The sequence below is a fragment of the Rutidosis leptorrhynchoides genome, chromosome 1 (assembly GCF_046630445.1).
Source record: "Rutidosis leptorrhynchoides isolate AG116_Rl617_1_P2 chromosome 1, CSIRO_AGI_Rlap_v1, whole genome shotgun sequence".
In the NCBI taxonomy this organism is placed as follows: domain Eukaryota; kingdom Viridiplantae; phylum Streptophyta; class Magnoliopsida; order Asterales; family Asteraceae; genus Rutidosis; species Rutidosis leptorrhynchoides.
In genome coordinates, this window is record NC_092333.1 from 712498450 (window position 1) to 712518911 (window position 20462).

General features: G+C 38.7%; 4 protein-coding genes across 4 annotated transcripts; all 4 read right to left on the reverse strand.

Annotated features, from left to right (window-relative positions):
* Positions 1–626: 626 nt before the first annotated feature.
* LOC139854141 (pentatricopeptide repeat-containing protein At5g43790-like) lies at positions 627–1073 on the reverse strand. Its single transcript, XM_071843465.1, has one exon. The coding sequence runs from the start codon at positions 1071–1073 to the stop codon at positions 627–629; it is 447 nt and encodes a 148-aa protein (XP_071699566.1).
* A 1869-nt stretch (positions 1074–2942) lies between these two features.
* On the reverse strand, positions 2943–4722 carry LOC139898171 (pentatricopeptide repeat-containing protein At4g21065-like). The gene has a single exon (XM_071880922.1). The coding sequence runs from the start codon at positions 4720–4722 to the stop codon at positions 2989–2991; it is 1734 nt and encodes a 577-aa protein (XP_071737023.1). The 3' UTR covers positions 2943–2988.
* Positions 4723–16004: 11282 nt separating this feature from the next.
* LOC139854151 (pentatricopeptide repeat-containing protein At5g43790-like) lies at positions 16005–16451 on the reverse strand. The gene has a single exon (XM_071843474.1). It carries the CDS (start codon positions 16449–16451, stop codon positions 16005–16007), a length of 447 nt encoding a protein of 148 aa, XP_071699575.1.
* A 1869-nt stretch (positions 16452–18320) lies between these two features.
* LOC139898256 (pentatricopeptide repeat-containing protein At4g21065-like) lies at positions 18321–20100 on the reverse strand. The gene has a single exon (XM_071881018.1). It carries the CDS (start codon positions 20098–20100, stop codon positions 18367–18369), a length of 1734 nt encoding a protein of 577 aa, XP_071737119.1. The 3' UTR covers positions 18321–18366.
* Between the last annotated feature and the right edge of the window lie 362 nt (positions 20101–20462).

The window sequence follows — 20462 nt, forward strand, 5'->3', positions numbered from 1 at the left end:
AGAGCAAAATAGTCCGAGAGTTATTGATGCGGAGCATTGAGCTGATATGGCGCATCAGGGGTCAGATGCGGCGCATCACCATCTCGATGCGGCGCATCGAGTGTTGGTACATGAATCTGGAACGTGAAAAGCAAGTGATGCGGCGCATCACACATCAGATGCGGCGCATCTGGTATCTGGCAGCAAGTTGGCAAGTTGCAACCTTTACATCCGAGCATGCTTTGGCCTCCTTTCACTTTAGGTGCAAAGTTAATCACTTTACACCTAAAATTAGGGCTGTGATCATGCCATTACAAGGTGGAAAGCATGGCTAGTTGGTAAACAAGATGATTACTTGTCATGATGAAGATTCCTAGCTAGTTGTCATGGTGTTCTTGTTTTCTCCTATATATAGAACTCATTGTATGCATTTGTAACATACCAAATACATATTCTCAGTAATAAACACTCTCTAGTTGGTCCGTGGACTAAAGCAATCACACCGATTGCATATAACCACGTTATATCTTGTGTCGTTCTTACTTTTTCGCATTTATTATCTTTCGTTCATTAAGTGGGTTTGAGTGATCTTGATAGAATCACTACTCGGCTAGTAGTCTTGTAGAATTACTAGTGTTGTTTGGGTCCTAATATCCTAACAACACATTACCAAGAAGGACATAAGTTCCACAGTCATCATAATCATCTATCTCCAAACCTTCAACGTGTTTAATCAAACGTTCTAATCTATAAGTATCCCCATGAACTTTACAACCCCATATCAAAGATCTCCACAAAACAGCATCGGGCTCAACAGGCATCAATTTGATAAACTTTTCTGCATCATCTAGTCGTCCAGCTCGAGCAAGCAAGTCAACCACACACCCGTAATGCTGCACTGTCGGTCTAAATTTATATACTTTCTTGATTTTATCAAAATACGATAAACCTTCATCAATCCAGCCCATGTTCCTACAAGCCGATAATACAGCAGTCATTGTCTTCTCATCGGGCTTTAAATCACACCTCTCCATACGTTCAAACAACTCAATCGCTTCCTTACACCGCCCATGGCTTGCAAGGCCCGATATCATCGCGGTCCAAACATAAACATCTTTGTTCCCAGATTTAAAGCAGATTGGTGTAGTAGTCGTGAAAATATAGGAAAATGGGTCGTGTCGGGTTTGGTTGGCCCAGTCACTTTAGGTGTGTGTGGCATTTGCTTCGAGTGTAAAACAACGCACTTCAACAAGGGCCAAAGTGGCCTCAAAAAATTTAATGTTTATGCGTTGGTCACCTAATGCAGTGTAGTGGGCATAAAAGCATAACTACAACCCTAACAGGCCAAAAGGATAAAAATTATACTTGAATTCATGCCGGTTAAGATAAAGTTCATATATGTATATATACAGCGAATAAGAAAGATTATTCAACCCAAGAAAGAAGGAAAGATAATTCCACCCTTCTAAAGTGGATCACGTTAAAACTTCACATAACAATTTAGCTCATAGGAAGTTTTATTAAATCTGCAAAAAGCTCCACAAATAGGGGATGGATTGAAGAAAGTAGTCTTTTTGGTCTCTTTTCGTAGGTAATGTCATTCTAAGGTGGTAGAATTGCTAATCGAGTAGAGTTTTTAATAATACGATAATGGTTAAGCCACTTGGTTTTGATTTACGTTGTTTTTATTATATAACAAGATATATTGTAGACATGAACTATGATAGTGGAACAACTAACCTATTACTAGAAAAGAAATGATGTAGTAGTCTCTCAATATGCAAAAGTTCGGTTTGAAAGTCAGTGGCGGAGACAAGGGGGGACTGGGTGGTGCTCAGCTACCCTCAACAACCCAAGTTTAGCCATTGCTATTCAATAAATTTAATGCAAGTTGCATTAGTTTGAGATGATTTAATGTTAGAAATATCATTGTTATTATTGAAAACTAGTAGAAGAGAAAGAAATTGGTTGAAGACCAAGAAGAAATTGGTATTATCGTTCAAAGTATGTGACCACAACGTTCATTTGTTATGATTTTATGGTTTATAAAAAAGCCGAGCCCCCCTTAACCTTAATTTCTCACTAAATATTAACCATTCATATTTTCACTTTTCAAAAACAGTTCATAGCTCATTAAAACAATTATACTACGGATTAACCAAGTATATTCTTTCTTCTTAAGGGTAAAGAGCAAATATTTATTGATTTCAGAAAGCAGTACTATTAGATGTTACCTAAGTTTCAGGAGACTAGAATCAACTCTCTGATATTTGTCACGGCATTACGCATTTATTATCATTTATTAAACAGAGAATAAAGGGCATAACGAAAGTACGTACCTTTCTCTCTAGTTTTGTGCTGAAAGATCAAAGTAATTAGCACCACCTCTTGAGTACATCTGGACGATCAAGTATACACGTCTGAAGCATAACAACGTTCATTGTGACCTATTCCTGTGTTCAAACGAGTTACAAATCATCTGTATTAGTCTGCTGCACAGAAGCGATCATTGCATTAACCCAATTACCAAAGTGATCATTGCATCGCCCCAATCACAATTCAGTCAAGAAAAAGAATCCAACAGATTATATGTAAAATTGGGAATCTATATTCTGATTTTATATGCAAAATGTACATAATAGATGAGATTAATCAGTAGTTGCAAGTGTATAAGATATGGACCTTTTCTGGTACTAATTGTTACTGTAGTACCATCATGAGCTATTAGTACCATGCTTTGTAAGTGCTTCACTAACAATAAAGGCATTAGCCATAAACTTATAACCATGAGACCATAGGAATGTGTAATCCAGCCAAAGAAATTAAGAATTTAACACAACGTCATGTAATAATCAATTTTCAATTATTGCCAAAAAAATACTTCAACATACAACCTGCATCATACAATTTTTCTAACGAAAAACATGATTTTGGAGTTCATTTTGAATCTATAGTTTGACCTTTAAAACTCTTTGTTTCACCCTCTCTCGTCTATTTTAATAGTTCCTATCACCAATAATCTCCACATGAGCACTCTCCATTCCTAAAACGATGAAAACGTATACGATCCCGAACTAATATCTCTCGTTTATAAACCCTTGAAACATGTTTCATAAAAGAGTGACAATCTTCACAAGATCTTAAATTCTTTACAATCCGAATAGTGGCCCCAGGCTCACTTTTTATCAGCCCAAATGAGACTGCAAGCTTCTCACTATGATGAAGCAATTGTGATGCTTTCTCTTCATCATCTATTTCAAGCAACACCTCCGATAATTTTGGATCATAACCGTTATCTTTTAACACCTCATCTATTTCATCCAATTTTTCATAAATACTTCCCGCCTCAACATGACATGTACTTCCAGCTGTAAATTCATACATAACACCGTTAACTTCAATCCGACTGTTTCCCGATGGCTTCACAAGCCCTTTTTTATTCATTAACTTCCTCATATTCGCTTTGTTCTTCCATTTCCCATTAGACGCGTACACATTACCAAGAAGGACATAAGTTCCACAGTCATCATAATCATCCATCTCCAAACCTTCAACGTGTTTAATCAAACGTTCTAATCTATAAGTATCCCCATGAACTTTACAACCCCATATCAAAGATCTCCACAAAACAGAATCGGGCTCAACAGGCATCGATTTGATAAACTTTTCAGCATCATCTAGTCGCCCAGATCGAGCAAGCAAGTCAACCACACACCCGTAATGCTGCACTGTCGGTCTAAATTTATATACTTTCTTGATTTTATCAAAATACGATAAACCTTCATTAATCCAGCCCATGTTCCTACATGCCGATAATACAGCAGTCATTGTTTTCTCATCGGGCTTTAAATCACACCTCTCCATACGTTCAAACAACTCAATCGCTTCCTTACACCGCCCATGGCTTGCAAGGCCCGATATCATCGCGGTCCATACATAAACATCTTTATCACTCGCTTCGTTAAAAATCCGTATCGCACTATCAATACACCCACATTTCGAATACATATCAATGAGACCCGTAACAACATTCATTTCCATCTTACTCCCTCTATTTTTAACAATCTCATTTAATTTCATGCCAACGCTCAACGCTCCAGTCTCAGCACAAGCTCTAAGTACCCAAACAACAGTAACGTTATTTACTTCAATCCCTTCCGTTTCCATCTTCTCAAATAACCGTAAAGCCTCAACGTGCCGTTTATTCTCCACAAACCCGTTAATCACCGATGTCCAAGAAACCACATCTCTGTCAGACATTTTATCAAACACCTTACGTGCACACCCCATTTGGTCGCAATTGGAGTAGTAACTAATCAAAGCATTTTGAATATAAGTATCCGGACCAAGCCCGGACTTGAGTACCAACCCATGTAACTGTCTACCGAATCTTTTTAACTTCAATTTCGAACAAGCTTTAAACACAAACGGGTAAGTGAACCTATCAGGTAATGGAGAAAATGGGTCATCAATGTAATTATTATGCCATGTGAGGAAAAGGGATATGGATTGAAACGGGTCGGGTGAGTCCGAATAAGCTCGGATCATGGTGTTGTGGAAATATGAATTTGATGATGAGGTTTGAATTGAGTTGAGAATGTGGCGTGCGTATGTGAGGTTCCCGGATGGTGATAAAGCAGTGAAATTGAAGATCTTGGTTAGGGTTTGTGAATGGTTTTGTTGTGGGTTTTTAAGTAACTGTGCGTGTAATTGTGTTGCTTGTGCCATTGTCGTTATTTCCATGGCGGTGTTCGCGAATAGAGCCTAATTGATGCGCGCGAAACTTTATAGTTAGTTGATGGTTGTTCTAATTTTAAATAATGGGAAATTAGTATCACGGTGTGTTTGGATGAAACTAGCTTAGAGCTGGAGTTGGAGCTGGAAGTTGTAACTTATTTTTTTAGCTAGAAGTTAGAGCTTATATTTTATAATTGTTTGGTAAAGTAGCTGAAGCTTATGTATATAAAATGACTTAAAGAACAAAAAATAAATGATAAATAATGATTTAGGGGCTAATAGTGTAATTTTACTTTCATAAGCTTCCTAACTTATTTTTAAAAACTAATTCAACTAGCTTATTTTTTCAGAGCTTATTTTTTTCATAAGCTCTGAAATATTTGTATATCAAACAAGGCTAGAAGCTGGAGCTTATGAAAAAAATAAGCTTAAGCTACCACAAGCTCCTAGAAGCTGCGTCGCCAAACACACTCTTAGTATGCAATATATTATAGGAGTAGTATTTTCTCTATTTGATAACCCCTTGATAGCCCATAATTTCCGGATAACGTATTCTACTCATATGTATCTTTTTTTTCCCAACGTTAGACTCATATCATGGATATTTCAACACATGACTTGAACTCGCAACCATAAGCTTGATGAGTTATTTGAATACCAGTAGGTCAAATGCACTTTAGTAGATTCGTCTGAAGTAATCAAACATATTCATATTTGACATTTTTTCGTACCACTCAAAATATATTACTATACTACTACAACAATATTAGTCTGTATGTATTTATGTATATGTATATAGTTTACTTAGCCCGTCAACCCATCTCAAATGTACATAACTCGTAGAATTAAACTCATTTATGTCGTATATATTTACATTAACGTCAATATATACAATAAAAATAGGCTTAACCCTACGTGCTATATACATCTGAGATGGACTATGTAAACTACATACATATACATAAATACATACAAACTAATAAACAACAATAACAATGCAGTATAAGAAATATGAGGTATTTAGTATGTTATTAAAGATTAATTTTCTCTATTCATCCACAACAAGTAAATATATCAAATCTAGTTACACGCTATATAAATTGTATATATTTAACGAGATGAATAGCTTATTATAACAAGACAATCCTCGCTCTTTTCCATCTATGCATACTAGTATTGGCTAGTCATAGTCCTGTCCTTTTGGTTAATACAAGGGGGAAATCGGGAACGGTTTCACGTATATCTATATCTTAATAAACTAAAGAAACATAAATATATATAAAAAATATTAAAATAGATTATTTATCACGTAATGCTAAGGAAAGCGAAATTACCATTAACACCGACCTTTTACGAGTAGTATACATGGTCAATTGTCAATTGAACCAAATTTTATGAAAAAGCCTAATACATCTTATTATCATCATCTTCCAAGTTTTGCACTCTAAAATCCAAATACTCAAAACACATAAATACTCAATTATTTAACTCAAATCATGCCGTCTCCCAGCCCAGCCCAAACACATGACTTGTCAGATGATTTGTTAAGCCCAATAATCCTGACCCTCTACAAGTAAATTACCATTTTACGCATTTTTCGAAAGCCGTTAGAATCTCACAAAAGGATACTTCAGGAACCCTATAGATACGTTACAAAACCCCAAACAAATACCATTGAGTCATTGACCCACACAAAGTCACCACCTCTTGTTCGACTATCTCATATTTTCTCGTCTCAAACTATCGAATCCCTCTCTACAAAACCTATATGATCTTCATTCTTCATCTTTTCATATGAAACAAAAAATAAATAAATTCTCATATAAAAAGCTACACAACTTATTAAAGTACGCCGCTAATTATCCAAACCCTTTTATATAATTACATCATTTTTCGTCCTATATTGGTTCTTGATCCACCTATTTGTTTTCAGCTCCGAATTAGAAACCCTAAATTAGATTACAAACCCTAAAAGGTTTAATACTAAAATTGTTATTCAAATTCTTGGGTTTTCTTATAATTAATCTACTAATGAATGGGAGTTTTACTATTATTATCCAACTCTTTTCTCTAATTACATCATTATCGTATATGGGTTCATGATCCACCTATTTGTTTTCCGCTTCGAAGAAACCCTAAATTAGATTACAAACCCTAAAAGGACGACGCGATATGAGGTGTGGCGACGCGATATGAGGCGTGACGGCGCGACAGGAGGCGTGACAGCGCGACATGAGTCGTGACGGTGCGACATGAGGCGTGACGGCGCGATAGGAGGCGTGACGGCGAGATACGAGGCGTGACGGCGCGATAGGAGGCGTTACGCCGCGATAGGAGCGTGATAGGAGGCGTAGTGACACGATAGGAGGCGTGGCGACGCGATAGGATGCGTGGCGACGCGATAGGAGGCGTGACGACGTGATAGGAGGCGTGGAAACTTAATAGGTGGCGTTACGATGCAATAGGAGGCGTTGCAGCGCAATAGGAGGCGTTGCGGCGCAATAGGAGGCGTGAGGGCGCAATAGGAGGCGTGAGAGCGCAATAGGAAATGTGGTGGCGCAATAGGAGGCGTAACAGCGCAATAGGAGGCGTGACGACCCAATAAGAGGTGTGACGACCAAATAGGAGGCGTGAGGGAGCGATAGGGGGCGTCACTACAGGATAGGAGGCATGACTGCGGGATAGGAGGCGTGACGACACGATAGGAGGTGTGAGGGCGCGATAGGAGGCGTAAGGGCGCGATAGGAGGCGTAGCGACGCGATAGGAGGAGTGACCGCGCGATAGGAGGCTTGACGGCGCGATAGGAGGCGTGACGGCGTAATAGGAGGAGTGACGACGCGATAGGAGGCGTGACGACGCGATAGGAGGCGTGGCGGCACGATAGGAGCACGATAGGAGGCGTGACCAGCGATAGGAGGCGTGACGGCGCGATAGGAGGACGATAAGAGTCGTGACGACGCGATAGGAGGCTTGAGGACACCATAGGAGGCGTGGCGGCGTGAAAGGAGGCGTGGCGGCGCGAAAGGAGGCGTGGCAACGCGATAGGAGGCGTGATGACTCAACAGGAGGTTTGACGACTCTATAGCAGGCGTGACGACACAATAAAAGAATAGGAGGTGTGACGACACAATAAGAGGCGTGATGACCCGATAGGAGGCGTAGTGACCCAATTGGAGGCGTGATGACATAATAGAAGACGTTACGACATAATAGGATGTGTGACGACTCAATAAGATAATAGGAGGTGTGGCGAAAAAATGGGAGGCGTGACTAGACAATAAGAAGCGTCACGAGACAATAAGAGACCTGACGACACAACAGGTGGCGCGACGGCGCGATAGTAGGTGTGACAGCCCGATAGGAATCGTGACCGCCCGATAGGTGGCGTGACGACCAAATAGGTTGTGTGACGATGCAATAGGAGGCGTGACGACCCAACATGATTCGTGACTACCCAATAGGAGGCTTAACGACTCTATAGGAAGCGTGATGACACAATAAGAGAATAGGAGGTGTGACGACACAGTAGGAGGATTAATGACCCAAATACCCAATAGGAGGCGTAATGACCCAATTGGAGGTGTGACGACATAATAGAAGACGTTACGACATAATAGGATGTGTGACGACTCAATACGAGAATAGGAACACTGGCGAAACAATGGGAGGCGTGAGGAGAAAATAAGAGGCGTAACTAGACAATAAGAGGCGTGACGACACAATAATAGGCGTGGCGACACGATAGGAGGCGTGGCAGCGTGATAGGAGGCGTGTGAAACGACCCGTCCATATTACTATAAACGCAGTACGTTATTCATTGGTCCCATAGCGAGGTATTTGACCTCTATATGATACGTTTTAGAAAATATTGCATTCGTTTCTTAAAAAGTACACCATTATTATACATAATGCATGTTTTAAATAAGTGGGCGATTATTTAAAAAAATAATCCCCAAAATACATCGGTTTCCAAATACTACACACGTGACATAATAGTCGAATATAATACATGACAAAGGTTTTATTGAATGCAACACTTTATTTAAACAAAAGCATGAGACTTCATGCACAGCTTGCTCAGATAATGCAACAGCGGAAGACTTTCTTAAGGACCTGAGAATAAACATGCTTAAACAGTCAACACAAAGGTTGGTGAGAGATATAGGTTTAGCATCGATATAAATATAGACCACAAGATTTCATAGTTATAAATATATGTACACTCACAAGTGTATAAAAGTATTCTATAAGTTGTTGAGCACTTCGGTAACCATACTTAACCATTAATGTAACATATTCCCTTTATTATGAAATCTACCTACACTGTACCAAGTGTAGTAAAAATGTAGTACTATACAACCGTTTACGATACTAGAGCGACTAGCCCGATTGGGGTTGTCAAACCCGATAGATCTATCAATAGGATTCACGCTTACATGTTCTTACAACATGTAAATATTAGTTACCAAGCTATTAGGGAAGATATGCAAGGTGGTACAACTCAACGTAGAATATATTTTAAGTACTTGTGTCCATGGCGTAAAACATAAAATGCATGTATTCTCATCCCAAAATATTTTTAGAGTTTAAAAATGGGACTATATACTCACGGTAGTAAAAGTATATTAATAATAAGTTTTCAGCTTATTAAAAATATGGTCGTCGTCCTTGGATTCACGAACCTATAACAATAATAATGATTCAGATAATAATACGACATGTGAATAAAATAAAACAAGTTCATAGAATACTTATATATTAATTTTTAACATTTTTATGTTAGTAGTCCTTTGTTAGTAGTCCAAAATAGTCTGAAATGTCCAACAGTCCAATAATCGGTATATATAATCTTAGAATTACCCCACGACGTATTGTATACGTATTGTCTTTGCATCAACCCAGAGACATATTGTATACGTATTGTCTTAGAATTTATCAAAACGTATTGTATACTTATTATTTTAGGATTTATCAAAATGTATTGTATACTTATTGTCATGGAATGTACCAAGATTATTATATATATATATATATACAATCTCGGAATTAACTAAGATTATAATATTTTGTTATACTAATGATAACATGTCCAAATATATATAGGATATAGGAAAAGTTAGCAAGGATATGGTTAATATAGTTTTTACAATATAAATTTCGTCCATACAACGTTAATTTTAGCAGATTTTGTTTAGCTCGCCAAATATTCATTACAACTCCGTTTAAAGTGAATCAAATTGCTATGGATTCCTTAAGAAGTTAATTTTTCAAAAACAATTCGAAAAGTTCAGCCCATGTATTAATATTTAGATTTTTACCTTCTTTTTGTGCCGGTGGACAGATTTGGAAGAATCCCGGCACCCACCCAATATATGATTTTTGATAAAATACTTCCACTTTGTCTAAAATCATGAAAAAAATACTGGAAGTCTTATTTACATATATTAACATATTTCCAAAGTCTTAGCCTCGAACTCAAAGTCTAAGATAGGTTTAATGTTCTTGGTTAATTCATTGATATGATTGGAGTTTTGTTCAAAGTCTCCAAGTGGGAGATTTGTTAGATTATGGAGACATTTATACAAAACGAGAAGAAAAAAAGCTGTTCCAACACTTGCACGGATTTTGCAGATTTCGGGAAGCGTGAAGCAGTCAAATGCGGCGCATCTTGACATGGATGCGGCGCATTCATAGAGCAAAATAGTCCGAGAGTTATTGATGCGGAGCATTGAGCTGATATGGCGCATCAGGGGTCAGATGCGGCGCATCACCATCTCGATGCGGCGCATCGAGTGTTGGTACATGAATCTGGAACGTGAAAAGCAAGTGATGCGGCGCATCACACATCAGATGCGGCGCATCTGGTGTCTGGCAGCAAGTTGGCAAGTTGCAACCTTTACATCCGAGCATGCTTTGGCCTCCTTTCACTTTAGGTGCAAAGTTAATCACTTTACACCTAAAATTAGGGCTGTGATCATGCCATTACAAGGTGGAAAGCATGGCTAGTTGGTAAACAAGATGATTACTTGTCATGATGAAGATTCCTAGCTAGTTGTCATGGTGTTCTTGTTTTCTCCTATATATAGAACTCATTGTATGCATTTGTAACATACCAAATACAGATTCTCAGTAATAAACACTCTCTAGTTGGTCCGTGGACTAAAGCAATCACACCGATTGCATATAACCACGTTATATCTTGTGTCGTTCTTACTTTTTCGCATTTATTATCTTTCGTTCATTAAGTGGGTTTGAGTGATCTTGATAGAATCACTACTCGGCTAGTAGTCTTGTAGAATTACTAGTGTTGTTTGGGTCCTAATATCCTAACAACTGGTATCTAGAGCACAAGGTTTCGTTAAGGGAACGATGGCGGAAGATGGGAAGTTTAGAATCGACCGATTCGATGGGAGAGACTTTGGCTTTTGGAAGATGCAAATTGAAGATTACTTGTATCAAAATAAGTTACACCAACCCTTGTTAGAGACCAAGCCCGAAAGCATGGACGATGCCGATTGGACGCTTTTAGATCGTCAAGCTTTGGGTGCTATTCGTCTTTCACTTGCTAAGAACGTTGCATACAACGTTGTGAATGAGAAGACGACGTTTGCTTGCTTGAAAGCACTCTCTAACATGTATGAGAAACCTACAGCTGCAAATAAGGTATTTCTCATGCGTCAATTGTTTAATACTAAGATGAAGGAAGGTACGAGTGCAACGGATCATATCAATGAATTTAATAATATCGTTTCAAGACTTGAATCGGTAGAGATTAAGTTTGATGATGAACTAAAAGCACTTATCTTGCTTTCATCATTACCGGAAAGTTGGTCGGGTACGGTTACCGCGGTTAGTAGCTCTACGGGAACTACTAAGCTAGCGTTTGAAGCTATAAGGGATTTGATTCTTGGTGAACATACTCGTAGAAGAAACTCGGGAGAATCGACATCCGGTTCTTTGTTAAGTACCGACAACCGTGGTAGAAAATTTGAACGCGGTGAGAAGAAGGGTAGGAAGAAGTCTAAGAAGAGGCATCCATCGAAAGATAGAAGTGAAGTTACTTGTTGGGGTTGCAATCAAAAAGGGCACTTTCAAAGGAATTGCAAAAATGGTTCCACGAAAGGTGTAAACTTGGCCGAAGGGGAAAGTGATGATGCACTTTTGTGTAGTGTTGAAAATTCTATGGAGTCTTGGATCTTGGATTCGGGAGCTTCGTTTCATGCTACTCATATCAAAAGCATGATGAAGAATTTTCGTTCATATCAAGGCAATGTGAGATTGGCGGACAACAAGCAACTCAACATAGAGGGCATTGGAGATGTTGTTTTGAAGACTACTCTTGGTTCTAATTGGACTTTGAAGAACGTAAGGTACATTCCTAAATTGAAAAGGAAACTTATTTTGGTTGGTCAATTAGATGATGAAGGTAACGCAGTTACTTTTGAAAACCGCCAATGGAAGGCGGTTAAGGGTAGTAGTATTGTGGCTCGTGGACATAAAAGGGGAACACTTTATATGGTTGAAGTGTTTGATGAAGACACGGTGGTTGCTACGGTTAATGTTGAGTCCGAATCAACTCTATGGCACCGAAGACTCGGGCATATGAGTGAGAAGGGTATGAAGATGCTTGTTTCGAGTGGGAGAATTCCGGATTTGAAAAAGGTAGAACTTGGGTTTTGCGAACCATGTGTATATGGGAAGCAAAAGAAGGTGACCTTTGGGAAATCAGGGAATGCACCTAAGTTGGAGAAATTGGAGCTCGTTCATACGGATGTGTTTGGTCTAACCAATGTAGAATCACATGGAGGTTCTCGCTATTATGTCACCTTCATTGACGACTCCACTCGAAAGGTATGGGTTTATTTTCTTAAAGCTAAATCCGATGTATTTAATACTTTTGTGAAGTGGAAAGCTATGGTAGAAAATGAAACTAACTTGAAAGTCAAGAGCTTGAAGTCGGATAATGGAGGGGAATATGGTAGTCTTGAGTTTAAAGACCATTGTGCAAAGCTCGGTATTAGAATGTTGAAAACGGTACCGGAGACACCGCAACACAATGGGGTCGCCGAACGTATGAATCGTACGTTAAATGAAAGGCTAAGAGTATGAGACTACATGCCGGTTTGCCTAAAATGTTTTGGGCAGATGCGGTTAACACGGAGGCTTATTTGATAAATAGGGGACCCTCAACACCGTTGGGTTTCCGAATTCCCGAGGAAGAATGGCAAGGCAAGAAGGTGAGTTATGGTCACCTTAGGATCTTTGGGTGTAGTGCATATGTGAAGACCAAAGATGCGGATAAAGACAAGCTTGAAGCTAAGTCAAAGAAGTGTATTTTCATAGGCTACGGGTCGGATGAAATGGGCTATCGTTGTTGGGACAACGAAGCTAGAAAAGTAATTCGTTCGCGAGATGTTACTTTTGATGAAGATTCGGTCTATGGCAAACCGGAAACGGGGAGTCCTAAACCGAGTCAAGTTACTTTTGACGATGTTTCTATTGATGATCTTGCAGGTTCTAGTGGGAGTTTGGGAAACAATGAATTGCCGAATAACGGTGAGGCGTCGGAAAATGCTAATGATGGGGATGATTCGGAAAGCGGTGATGACTCCGAACATAGTGCGAGTTCTAGTGATGAGGAGGACACAAATGAAACCAGTCCAACCATTCCGGTTACTCCTACACCAAGACGCTCGACTAGAGTGCCCAAACCTAATCCTAGGTATTCTCCATCAGCAAACTACTTGCTCTATACCGAGAATGGTGAACCCGAAAGTTACTTTGAGGCAAGAAAAACAAAAGAATCCATACAATGGGAACTTGCCATGAAAGAAGAGATGGGATCACTTGAGAAGAACAAGACTTGGTCACTAGTGAAGTTACCTCATGATAAAAGGGCATTGCAAAGCAAATGGGTATATAGAATCAAGAATGAGATGGATGGCAAGAAAAGGTACAAGGCTCGTTTGGTAGTCAAAGGCTTTCAACAAAAGGAAGGGGTTGACTACAAAGAGATATTTTCACCGGTAGTTAAAATGACTACTATCCGTTTGGTACTTTCTATGGTTGCATCCGAAGACTTACATCTTGAGCAACTAGATGTAAAAACTGCATTCTTACATGGTGATCTTGTTGAAGAGATCTACATGAGGCAACCCGAGGGCTTTGAGGTAAAGGGTAAAGAGAAGTGGGTTTGTAAGCTAAAGAAAAGTTTGTATGGGTTGAAGCAAGCACCTCGGCAATGGTACTTGAAGTTTGACGAGTTTATGAAGAAGATTGGTTTCTTAAGATGTGAAGCGGATCACTGTTGCTACTTGAAGAAATTCAAGTCTTCTTACATAATCTTATTGTTGTATGTTGATGACATGTTACTTGCAGGTTCAAACATGTCCGAAATTAACAAGTTGAAGGGATTACTTTCTCGAGAATTCGAGATGAAAGATCTTGGCGGTGCTAGGCAAATACTTGGCATGAGTATTGTGCGTGATCGTTTGAAGGGTACTCTATACTTGTCTCAATCCAAATATATTGAGAAAGTAGTAGAGAGGTTCAACATGGAAGATTCAAAGGCCCGTTCTATGCCTTTGGGAAGCACCTTAAAGTTATCGAAAAGTCAATCACCAAAGACGGAAAGAGACAAGAAGGATATGGAAAAGGTTCCATATGCATCGGCCGTGGGTAGTATTATGTATGCCATGGTTTGTACAAGACCCGATATTGCTCAAGCAGTGGGAGTTGTAAGTCGTTATATGTCTAATCCGGGAAAAGAGCATTGGGAAGCGGTCAAATGGTTGCTTCGTTATTTGAAAGGTACTTCTAATATGGGATTGTGTTTCTCCAAAAACAATCTCATACTTAGAGGTTATGCGGATGCTAATTTGGGTGGATGTGATGATTCGGGGAAAAGCACTACGGGTTATGTTTTCATAATGGGGAAGACGGCGATTAGTTGGTTATCTCGATTGCAAAAGAGTGTTGCTTTGTCAACCACCGAAGCCGAATACATGGCTATTGCGGAAGCTTCTAAAGAGCTAGTGTGGTTGAAGAACTTCTTAGGTGAGTTGGGTAAAAGACAAGACTATTGCGTCTTGTATTGTGATAATCAAAGTGCGGTTCATCTTGGGAAGAATCCGGTATTTCATAGTCGAACGAAACACATCAAGATAAGGTATCATTTCATTCGACAACATATAAATGATGGCACTTTATTCTTGGAGAAAATCCTTGGTAAGAAGAATCCTGCCGATATGTTTACTAAGGTGGTTACGACGGAGAAATTGAGGTTTTGCATTACCTCAATTGGTCTTCTCATGAATTGATGAGAGAAGACCCCAGCTAGAGATGTGAATGGTGTTACAAGTTTAACAAGTAGTATTGAAGACCTTTTATCGAAAGTCTACTCATCCGAAGAATGTGTTGAGCGTGCGTGTCCCAAATGGTATTTGGCGGTAATCGAAGGTGGTTTAATGTTCTTGGTTAATTCATTGATATGATTGGAGTTTTGTTCAAAGTCTCCAAGTGGGAGATTTGTTAGATTATGGAGACATTTATACAAAACGAGAAGAAAAAAAGCTGTTCCAACACTTGCACGGATTTTGCAGATTTCGGGAAGCGTGAAGCAGTCAAATGCGGCGCATCTTGACATGGATGCGGCGCATTCATAGAGCAAAATAGTCCGAGAGTTATTGATGCGGAGCATTGAGCTGATATGGCGCATCAGGGTCAGATGCGGCGCATCACCATCTCGATGCGGCGCATCGAGTGTTGGTACATGAATCTGGAACGTGAAAAGCAAGTGATGCGGCGCATCACACATCAGATGCGGCGCATCTGGTATCTGGCAGCAAGTTGGCAAGTTGCAACCTTTACATCCGAGCATGCTTTGGCCTCCTTTCACTTTAGGTGCAAAGTTAATCACTTTACACCTAAAATTAGGGCTGTGATCATGCCATTACAAGGTGGAAAGCATGGCTAGTTGGTAAACAAGATGATTACTTGTCATGATGAAGATTCCTAGCTAGTTGTCATGGTGTTCTTGTTTTCTCCTATATATAGAACTCATTGTATGCATTTGTAACATACCAAATACATATTCTCAGTAATAAACACTCTCTAGTTGGTCCGTGGACTAAAGCAATCACACCGATTGCATATAACCACGTTATATCTTGTGTCGTTCTTACTTTTTCGCATTTATTATCTTTCGTTCATTAAGTGGGTTTGAGTGATCTTGATAGAATCACTACTCGGCTAGTAGTCTTGTAGAATTACTAGTGTTGTTTGGGTCCTAATATCCTAACAACACATTACCAAGAAGGACATAAGTTCCACAGTCATCATAATCATCTATCTCCAAACCTTCAACGTGTTTAATCAAACGTTCTAATCTATAAGTATCCCCATGAACTTTACAACCCCATATCAAAGATCTCCACAAAACAGCATCGGGCTCAACAGGCATCAATTTGATAAACTTTTCTGCATCATCTAGTCGTCCAGCTCGAGCAAGCAAGTCAACCACACACCCGTAATGCTGCACTGTCGGTCTAAATTTATATACTTTCTTGATTTTATCAAAATACGATAAACCTTCATCAATCCAGCCCATGTTCCTACAAGCCGATAATACAGCAGTCATTGTCTTCTCATCGGGCTTTAAATCACACATCTCCATACGTTCAAACAACTCAATCGCTTCCTTACACCGCCCATGGCTTGCAAGGCCCGATATCATCGCGGTCCAAACATAAACATCTTTGTTCCCAGATTTAAAGCAGATTGGTGTAGTAGTCGTGAAAATATAGGAAAATGGGTCGTGTCGGGTTTGGTTGGCCCAGTCACTTTAGGTGTGTGTGGCATTTGCTTCGAGTGTAAAACAACGCACTTCAACAAGGACCAAAGTGGCCTCAAAAAATTTAATGTTTATGCGTTGGTCACCTAATGCAGTGTAGTGGGCATAAAAGCATAACTACAACCCTAACAGGCCAAAAGGATAAAAATTATACTTGAATTCATGCCGGTTAAGATAAAGTTCATATATGTATATATACAGCGAATAAGAAAGATTATTCAACCCAAGAAAGAAGGAAAGATAATTCCACCCTTCTAAAGTGGATCACGTTAAAACTTCACATAACAATTTAGCTCATATGAAGTTTTATTAAATCTGCAAAAAGCTCCACAAATAGGGGATGGATTGAAGAAAGTAGTCTTTTTGGTCTCTTTTCGTAGGTAATGTCATTCTAAGGTGGTAGAATTGCTAATCGAGTAGAGTTTTTAATAATACGATAATGGTTAAGCCACTTGGTTTTGATTTACGTTGTTTTTATTATATAACAAGATATATTGTAGACATGAACTATGATAGTGGAACAACTAACCTATTACTAGAAAAGAAATGATGTAGTAGTCTCTCAATATGCAAAAGTTCGGTTTGAAAGTCAGTGGCGGAGACAAGGGGGGACTGGGTGGTGCTCAGCTACCCTCAACAACCCAAGTTTAGCCATTGCTATTCAATAAATTTAATGCAAGTTGCATTAGTTTGAGATGATTTAATGTTAGAAATATCATTGTTATTATTGAAAACTAGTAGAAGAGAAAGAAATTGGTTGAAGACCAAGAAGAAATTGGTATTATCGTTCAAAGTATGTGACCACAACGTTCATTTGTTATGATTTTATGGTTTATAAAAAAGCCGAGCCCCCCTTAACCTTAATTTCTCACTAAATATTAACCATTCATATTTTCACTTTTCAAAAACAGTTCATAGCTCATTAAAACAATTATACTACGGATTAACCAAGTATATTCTTTCTTCTTAAGGGTAAAGAGCAAATATTTATTGATTTCAGAAAGCAGTACTATTAGATGTTACCTAAGTTTCAGGAGACTAGAATCAACTCTCTGATATTTGTCACGGCATTACGCATTTATTATCATTTATTAAACAGAGAATAAAGGGCATAACGAAAGTACGTACCTTTCTCTCTAGTTTTGTGCTGAAAGATCAAAGTAATTAGCACCACCTCTTGAGTACATCTGGACGATCAAGTATACACGTCTGAAGCATAACAACGTTCATTGTGACCTATTCCTGTGTTCAAACGAGTTACAAATCATCTGTATTAGTCTGCTGCACAGAAGCGATCATTGCATTAACCCAATTACCAAAGTGATCATTGCATCGCCCCAATCACAATTCAGTCAAGAAAAAGAATCCAACAGATTATATGTAAAATTGGGAATCTATATTCTGATTTTATATGCAAAATGTACATAATAGATGAGATTAATCAGTAGTTGCAAGTGTATAAGATATGGACCTTTTCTGGTACTAATTGTTACTGTAGTACCATCATGAGCTATTAGTACCATGCTTTGTAAGTGCTTCACTAACAATAAAGGCATTAGCCATAAACTTATAACCATGAGACCATAGGAATGTGTAATCCAGCCAAAGAAATTAAGAATTTAACACAACGTCATGTAATAATCAATTTTCAATTATTGCCAAAAAAATACTTCAACATACAACCTGCATCATACAATTTTTCTAACGAAAAACATGATTTTGGAGTTCATTTTGAATCTATAGTTTGACCTTTAAAACTCTTTGTTTCACCCTCTCTCGTCTATTTTAATAGTTCCTATCACCAATAATCTCCACATGAGCACTCTCCATTCCTAAAACGATGAAAACGTATACGATCCCGAACTAATATCTCTCGTTTATAAACCCTTGAAACATGTTTCATAAAAGAGTGACAATCTTCACAAGATCTTAAATTCTTTACAATCCGAATAGTGGCCCCAGGCTCACTTTTTATCAGCCCAAATGAGACTGCAAGCTTCTCACTATGATGAAGCAATTGTGATGCTTTCTCTTCATCATCTATTTCAAGCAACACCTCCGATAATTTTGGATCATAACCGTTATCTTTTAACACCTCATCTATTTCATCCAATTTTTCATAAATACTTCCCGCCTCAACATGACATGTACTTCCAGCTGTAAATTCATACATAACACCGTTAACTTCAATCCGACTGTTTCCCGATGGCTTCACAAGCCCTTTTTTATTCATTAACTTCCTCATATTCGCTTTGTTCTTCCATTTCCCATTAGACGCGTACACATTACCAAGAAGGACATAAGTTCCACAGTCATCATAATCATCCATCTCCAAACCTTCAACGTGTTTAATCAAACGTTCTAATCTATAAGTATCCCCATGAACTTTACAACCCCATATCAAAGATCTCCACAAAACAGAATCGGGCTCAACAGGCATCGATTTGATAAACTTTTCAGCATCATCTAGTCGCCCAGATCGAGCAAGCAAGTCAACCACACACCCGTAATGCTGCACTGTCGGTCTAAATTTATATACTTTCTTGATTTTATCAAAATACGATAAACCTTCATTAATCCAGCCCATGTTCCTACATGCCGATAATACAGCAGTCATTGTTTTCTCATCGGGCTTTAAATCACACCTCTCCATACGTTCAAACAACTCAATCGCTTCCTTACACCGCCCATGGCTTGCAAGGCCCGATATCATCGCGGTCCATACATAAACATCTTTATCACTCGCTTCGTTAAAAATCCGTATCGCACTATCAATACACCCACATTTCGAATACATATCAATGAGACCCGTAACAACATTCATTTCCATCTTACTCCCTCTATTTTTAACAATCTCATTTAATTTCATGCCAACGCTCAACGCTCCAGTCTCAGCACAAGCTCTAAGTACCCAAACAACAGTAACGTTATTTACTTCAATCCCTTCCGTTTCCATCTTCTCAAATAACCGTAAAGCCTCAACGTGCCGTTTATTCTCCACAAACCCGTTAATCACCGATGTCCAAGAAACCACATCTCTGTCAGACATTTTATCAAACACCTTACGTGCACACCCCATTTGGTCGCAATTGGAGTAGTAACTAATCAAAGCATTTTGAATATAAGTATCCGGACCAAGCCCGGACTTGAGTACCAACCCATGTAACTGTCTACCGAATCTTTTTAACTTCAATTTCGAACAAGCTTTAAACACAAACGGGTAAGTGAACCTATCAGGTAATGGAGAAAATGGGTCATCAATGTAATTATTATGCCATGTGAGGAAAAGGGATATGGATTGAAACGGGTCGGGTGAGTCCGAATAAGCTCGGATCATGGTGTTGTGGAAATATGAATTTGATGATGAGGTTTGAATTGAGTTGAGAATGTGGCGTGCGTATGTGAGGTTCCCGGATGGTGATAAAGCAGTGAAATTGAAGATCTTGGTTAGGGTTTGTGAATGGTTTTGTTGTGGGTTTTTAAGTAACTGTGCGTGTAATTGTGTTGCTTGTGCCATTGTCGTTATTTCCATGGCGGTGTTCGCGAATAGAGCCTAATTGATGCGCGCGAAACTTTATAGTTAGTTGATGGTTGTTCTAATTTTAAATAATGGGAAATTAGTATCACGGTGTGTTTGGATGAAACTAGCTTAGAGCTGGAGTTGGAGCTGGAAGTTGTAACTTATTTTTTTAGCTAGAAGTTAGAGCTTATGTTTTATAATTGTTTGGTAAAGTAGCTGAAGCTTATGTATATAAAATGACTTAAAGAACAAAAAATAAATGATAAATAATGATTTATGGGCTAATAGTGTAATTTTACTTTCATAAGCTTCCTAACTTATTTTTAAAAACTAATTCAACTAGCTTATTTTTTCAGAGCTTATTTTTTTCATAA